Here is a 7,077-nt window from a genome sequence, read left to right on the forward strand (position 1 = left end):
GTCTCGATCTCTTGACCTCGTGATCCACCCGCCTCGGCCTCCCAAAGTGCTGGGATTACAGGCTTGAGCCACCGCGCCCGGCTCTTCAGGTGGATTTTTAATGCTACATGCAAGCTGAAATTTTCTTACCCACACCTCCAAAGGGAACAGGGCAGCAGGCTTCCTCAGGGCTTCGTATGTTGCCGTCTTTCCCTTTGTCTTGCTTGATGATTAGTTACTATGGGATTTAAGTGACAGGACCATGGGAAGCTGGATGCTCAAGGACAGAGTTGGCACTTATTTTGTATTCCCAGGGCCTGAAACAAAATAAGCATTCAAATAAATGTAAAATGAGTGAATGAAGTAAATTATTCTATTAGAGGTGAGTGCTGATGGCCTCAGCCTTCCTAAGGCATAGCCTTTGCAGCAGCAGCACCCTTTTCGGTGAACAGCTTCACATTCCCTGCATGCACAGAACCCTCAGCTTCTCAAGTGACTTGTGAATAGGGCAGCAGCAGGACTAGTGGAAAGGGCACAGAAGCCAGGAGACCTGGGTGCAAGCCAGTCACTTGCTTCTGTGTGATCTTAAGTAGTTTCACTTCTGAGCTTCCATTTTTCTCTGTAAAATGAGGGTAATAATTTCTACCTACGACGTTGTCGTGAGAATTAGACACGAAAATATTTTTAAGCTGTGAGGTGCTAAATACACAGAAACATTGGTTGTTATAGATAAGGCCAGCCCAAAAAGGGTGATTGACTTGTCTGTTGTTCCACTGTCATAACAAGTAGAGTGGAAAATGTGGTACAAATGCATGTCCCAATTCCAGTCAGGAGTTGTGGCCACAAGGCCCACCAAATCTCAAATAGCAGTATCCTGCCACAGCCTTGCTCACACCGTCAGCTGCCTGCAGCCAGCCCATGTGTGTTGGACAGATGGGAGCAGGGGAGCCATCTCTGCACCAAAGCAAGAGTGAGGTCATCACAGGGACAGTGCAAGGAGAGGTGCAGCTGCGTGGCATCGAAGCCCGCAGTCAGCCTTTTCCACCACTCCCTGGCTCCTCACTTTCCTGACACCAGAGCTGATTGTGGAGAGAACCAAAAGGAGCAGAGAGAGAAGCTTCAGGTCTTTTGCTTAAAACATTTCCATTGTTCCAAACTGTGTTGTTAGGGGTAATGGCTCAGGGGTGATTATATGCATATTATGTATTTAATGGCTGGGAGTTACTGTGGAAAATATTGTTCCATTTTTTACATTAGTGTGTCCTGCTCCAAATGGCCTTGTAACTGTATCCGAACTTGAGTCTGTGCCTTGATGTTGTCATTCTCCACTCCCTGAAAAATGGAGCAAAATCCCAACTTGGGCTTATTCAGTGCAGTCCTATTATAATAACTGCTTCTTGAGTCCCTGATCTGCCCCCAAAACCATCCTGCTTGCTTTATCTTTAATAATCTTTCCCTCTGGACCCCTCAGTGGATTTGTGAGAGGTGTCACTGTCCTCATTCAGCTGATAAGAAAGCAGACTCTTTTTATTTTTTTTTTAAAGAGATGGGGTTTCTCCATGTTGGCCAGTCTGGTTTCGAACTCCTGACCTCAGGTGATCTGCCCATCTCGACCTCCCAAAGTGCTGGGATTACAGGCGTGAGCCAACCGTGCCCAGCCGAGAAAGCAGACTCTTAAGCAGGGTTGAGAAACTCGGCAAGGCCATGTAGTTCGTAGGCTGATTAGAACCATGCTCTCCCCACTCCCCTGAGATGCCTTAGACAGGTTTTAGGAATTGTTATCCAGCTCATGGTGGTTTGGCCTGTTCCACTCGTTTCCTGTTCTTCTCCCTGTAAGATTGGGACTGGGGGGCACTCTTAGGAACCTGGGTGGGGTGTACATAGTCCTGATGTGATACAGTTTTAACGTAACAGTGTGATCAGGTTTTGGCCTCTGGCCCTTTGGGTCTGACCTGACACAGCAGAGAGGGTTGTCAGAATCCCGTCTGACTCGCTGTCTGCAGAGTTTTAAGCTGAGTGTCCTTGCTTTACAGGAGCAGGAGCAGTGACTTCACCTGAGAACATCCCAGTGGGAGGACAAGAGAAATCATGTTTATTCCTCAGGAATACTGAAGTGCCCTGGAGTAAGCTGCCATTCTTCTGTAACAATGTTATCAGTGATGCTTTAAACTCCAGCACCTGGTTATGTATTTGAAACCAAGTCTGTTTCTTGTTTTGTATTTTCTCTCTGGAAATTGTAAGGAGGTGGTCTTAAATAAATTAAACAAAAATAGGAAGCCCATTGCCTGGCCTTTGTTTCTCTGCCTTTGGTCTGTGAGCATGAGGAGGACTGTGCGTGAACTGCCAGCAGCTGTAGCCGCTTGCTCACAGCCTCTCTGAGAACCCCCTGAAAGCAATCATTGGGTATTCCTTCCCACTTGCCCCCTCATGCATAGCTTTCAGAACTCCTTCCGCTTCGTACATCAGAAGTTGAAGATTGCTGCTGCATGGCCTGATGGAGATGACTGATGTCTTAAGGCGCCTTTCCTTCTGTGGCAGCTCTTCGTGTGTTCTCACCTGGGACCTGGCAGGGCACATCTCAGCTAGGCCTACTGCGAGGAGGTCACACTGCCGCTGTATTAGCAGGGGAGGAAACCTGGCTGTGTGGATGGCCCACTCCATTGATGTCAAGTCCTGCAGCTTCGTAGAGCTTTATACAGTTCAAGCTTCAGCTCTGGAGGAAAGCTCATGGCTCACCCACCTGGCTGGAAGGGCCCGTTTGGGGCTGATTTTATCTTGATGTAGCAGCTGAGGTTTGAGGACAAAAGGGCCACTTCTAATGTCCCTCTGAGTTTGTTCCTGTGGTTTCACTTGAACCAGGAATGCTAGATGCAAAAGTCATTTTAGCAATTTCTTCAGACAATGTACAGAACCCCAGAGCTCAGCCTTTCTGATTTCTTTTTCCTTATCATAGAATTAAGATAGGCAGACCCCCATCCCACTTGCCCCTGTATCCTGTAGATGTTGATTGAGCGTCTACTATACAATAGGCACTGCTGTAAGCAGCAGAGATTAAATGGATAAAAAGACAGCCTTCTGCCTTCGAGGGGCTTAGAGTCTGACAGAAAGACAGACATACAAACGCAACTCTGAAGTTGTGTTTTTAACGGAGAGGAGAGTTGTGGGCAAGGTGCACTGAGAACAAAGGAGAAGCAGCAGCTATGTCTTTTCAGGATGGCCCCACAGGCAATGGAATACCTGCACTGAGACTTGAAGTTGACTGGGGAATCCCAGACAGAAGGAGGGTAGCGTCTGTGTTGGCTCAGGATTATGTAATGCATATTATAGCTGGGAAACCGCAAGCAGTTCAGCATAGCCAGGGTGTGCGGAGGCAGGGGAGAGGCGTGAAGGGGGAGGCTGGGCAATAGGGTACAACTCATGTCTGCCTCCAGTTCAGGAACATTGATTAGACCTTAGTTCTTTTTTTTTTTTTTTAAGAGATTTTTTAGAAATAATTTTATTTACAGAAAATTCACAGAGGATTGATAAAATGTCATGAATATAATTTTGTTGGCAATAATTAGCAGAATCAGAGTAGATTAATATATAAGGTCACATGGTATATTACTAATATAAACTGAAGATTAGACCTTAGTTATTTTTTTTTTTTTTTGAGACAGAGTTTCACCCCTGTTGCCTAGTCTGGAGTGCAATGGCGTGATCTAGGCTCACCACAACCTCCACCCCAAGCAGTTCTCCTGCCTCAGCCTCCTAAGTAGCTAGGATTAAAAGTGCTATAGGAAGTATATTCGGGGTAGCAAATACCCTCCCTCATCCTTCCCACTCCCTTTTCCAGAAAGGTCTGCTAGGCTCTGCCCTACAAACTGTCCAGGCTTCTCCTGTCTGGGCTTGTTTTCGTCTTTGGATCATCTGAAGTCCAAAGATGGGCTTAGCCCTGGACTGGAAGTCATGGCTATAGCCACTTGGCTTGCCATAGCCACATGGCTGTTTTTCACTTGGTCCTCTTCATTCCATGATTAAGGCAACCCGTGTAATTAAAAGAAAAATAATGTGCAACCTGTTTCATCCCCTCCACTTGTTTTCTCCCTATTTGCTTTAAAAGTATTTTCCTGGCTGGGCAGAGTGGTTCACACCTGTGATCCCAGCACTTTGGAAGGCTGAGGCAGATGGATCACAAGGTCAAGAGATCAAGACCATCCTGGCCAACATGGTGAAACCCCGTCTCTAATAAAAATACAAAAATTAACTGGGCATGATGGCACATACCTGGAGTCCCAGCTACTCAAGAGGCTGAGGCAGGAGAATCGCTTGAACCCGGGAGGTGGAGGTTGCAGTGAGCCGAGATCATGCCACTGCACTCCAGCCTGGTGACAGACAGACTCTGTCTCAAAAGTATTTTCCTTCCTCAGTTTTTCTGTCATTTTTCCATAAACAAGGTGGCCACAAATTCCCTAGACATGTTAGCAAAATATGGAGTGGAGAGGGACATTGGACTCAAACTTCTCTATCTCATTAGCTGTTAGGTTTTAGACATTTATTTGGATGATCTCTTTGGCACCTTGGAAGCACCACTGAAGTGCCCTGGGAAATGGGTCAGCTCTCTGATGGAATAGTTCTCGACAGAGGCCAGTCAAAGAAAGCACTGGCCACTTGCTTTAGTTCTAGAGTGCTTTGTATTCCCGCCTTGTAGCCCTTAGCGGAAGCTGGCCAGAAGCACACTTGATCTTGTCCCCACTCCCTGCCCCCATTTCAGATCAACCTTCAGAAAGTCCCAGCTTATTGGCAAAGGCAAACATTCTGTGTTACTCTGAAGTTTCATTAGTAATTCAAGTCTTCTGGGGCCCTGTTCCCTTGTGGGCCTGTGCAACTGACTTTGCTTCTTGTCTGCCTTTCTGGAACCAAATCCAAGGAAATTCATGGAATTGGGGAGAGAGTGATGGGAACCCAGCAGGGCACAGGATGCTAGGATGAAACTGTGGCGCCCCAAAAGTGGCCTGCTCTGCCAACATACATAAATACATACAGTCTGAGCTTGACACTGTATAATTTGGCCCAGGACAATATGTATTTTGAGCTCATTTAGGTGAATGACTTTGGCATTCCAAGTACCCACTGGGGAAGCCTTTATCAGGCTGCATTTGCCTTATGCAGAAGTATGCCTTTGTTCTGAGAAATGGCCTCAGAACACACTCTGTTGAGCTGTCTCCTTTAGTGAGTATCATCCTCTCATCCATTTCAAAAGATCCCAGATTCAGACTTGAAGTCCTGCTTGTAGAAAATGCAGGGGTTGGGAATGGAGGAGATGACTATGTCGCTTTGCTTTTAGTTTTCCCAAACCTCACTGTTTACATTTTTGAAAAATGTAACCAAGCCATAATTGCATTTTACTTGTCGTGGTTCGATCTGATTGTATTGTTGAAGGACTATTTTTGAACCTGTCCAAATAAACTCTGCAAAGTATTTCCACAGGAATATGACTCCATGGCACTTGGACAGCCTTCATCCTGAATGGTGCTGAGACACAAATGGTTTCCTGTTGCATGCTTTCTAATTCCCCAAATGCAAACGGGGTGGAAGAGAGAAAGTGGAAATTCTAAGTACCAAAAGGAATGTTAAATTTAGAATAATAAGCTCATCTGGAAGCTATCACCACTTTTTTCTTTAAGTGCGCTGCAAGCATCGCTTCCCCTTGGACACCAAAGCTTGGTATTGGGATAAAGACAGACTTGGACAGGAGCAGGGGAGAAGCCCCATGTCTCACGAGGGCCTCTGTGTGGAGCAAGAGAGAGAGGCTGTCAAGTGCCTGGATGAGAAGAACCAAGGGAGAGACAGGGCTGTAAAGCAGGAAGCCTGTAGGATTTGGAGTCAGGAGACGGGATCTAAGTTCCTGCTCTACCACTTAACTTGCCATGGGACCACAGGAAGTTTCCTTAACCTAAGGGGTTGTTGCAGGCTCGGCCCAGTGGCTCACACCTGTAACCCCAGCACTTTGGGGGGCTGAGGCAGGTGGATTGCTTGAGCCCAGGAGTTCTAGACCAGCCTGGGCAACATAGCATGATCCCATCTCTACAAAAAACACAAGAATTAGCCAAGCATGGTGGAATACACCTATAGTCCCAGCTACTTTGGAGACTGAGGAGGGAAGATCACTTGAGCCCAGGAGGTTAAGGCTGCAGTGAGCTGTAATCATGCCACTACACTCCAGCCTGGGCGACAGAGTAAGACCCTGTCTTAAAAAACCACACACACACACACACACACACACACACACACACACAGAGTTATTTACTGAGCACATGGTCTTGGAGCTAGGCTAGGAGGGAAGAAGGGGAAAAGACACTGAAAAAAGAGAACTCAAGGAGCTTCCACCCAGGTAGCATAGAACTATCACTGAGCATTTGCATTCAGGATAATTGGCTTCAATTGTTTGACCCTCACTTAAGCAGTTCAGAGCCAGATGGTGGAGGTGGAGGAAGATGTCAAGAATTCTTGAAGGAGGTGTGGGCAGGGTGATGACTCTTTAATAGGGAAGAAATTGGGGCTAGAAAAAAAGAGCTCATTATCAACCGTCAATCAAGTCATCTTTATTCCTGGTCTCTCCAGTTTGAAATAGGCAGAACACATATCATGAGGTTTAATTTTTACAAGCCTATGATAGAAGTACTATTATCCTCATTTTAAAGATGAAGAAACAGATTTTGGAAGGGCAAATTAACTTGCCCAAGGACAAGTAGGTGAGACGATGCAGGTGTAATTTGAATCTGATTCCGGAGGCCAGACTCTTAGCTACTTTCTATGCCGGTCAAAAATCTGTTTAAAGCGGGAGGGTCATTTCAAAGGAAAGCAGTTGGATACAGTTTAAACCGATTTGAGATACTTAAACTAGTTGAAATGGTCAGAGCCAGTTTCTTTGAGTTTAAATTCATAAGTTGATCCAATTTGAAGTCAGCTGTATTTGTTTAAAAAAATAATTCTGGCCAGGTGCCGGTGGCTCACGCCTGTAATCCCAGCACTTAGGGAGGCCAAGGCAGGTGGATCACCTGAGGTTGGGAGTTCAAGACCATTCTGACCAACACAGAGAACCCTCATCTCAAAAAA

At 46.1% G+C, this 7,077-nt stretch overlaps 1 protein-coding gene across 1 annotated transcript in view; it reads left to right on the forward strand.

Annotated features, from left to right (window-relative positions):
- The window catches only part of MICOS10 (mitochondrial contact site and cristae organizing system subunit 10), a 34,796-nt gene extending 32,538 nt beyond the window's left edge, over positions 1–2,258 (forward strand). Inside the window, exon 4 of the mRNA XM_017506111.2 lies at positions 2,013–2,258. Coding sequence (XP_017361600.1) covers positions 2,013–2,027 — 15 coding nt within the window. The 3' untranslated portion in view covers positions 2,028–2,258. The remainder of the gene's footprint in view (positions 1–2,012) is intronic.
- The last annotated feature ends 4,819 nt before the right edge of the window (positions 2,259–7,077 follow it).

Source organism: Cebus imitator, unplaced genomic scaffold (genome assembly GCF_001604975.1).
Source record: "Cebus imitator isolate Cc_AM_T3 unplaced genomic scaffold, Cebus_imitator-1.0 Scaffold15, whole genome shotgun sequence".
Taxonomy (NCBI): domain Eukaryota; kingdom Metazoa; phylum Chordata; class Mammalia; order Primates; family Cebidae; genus Cebus; species Cebus imitator.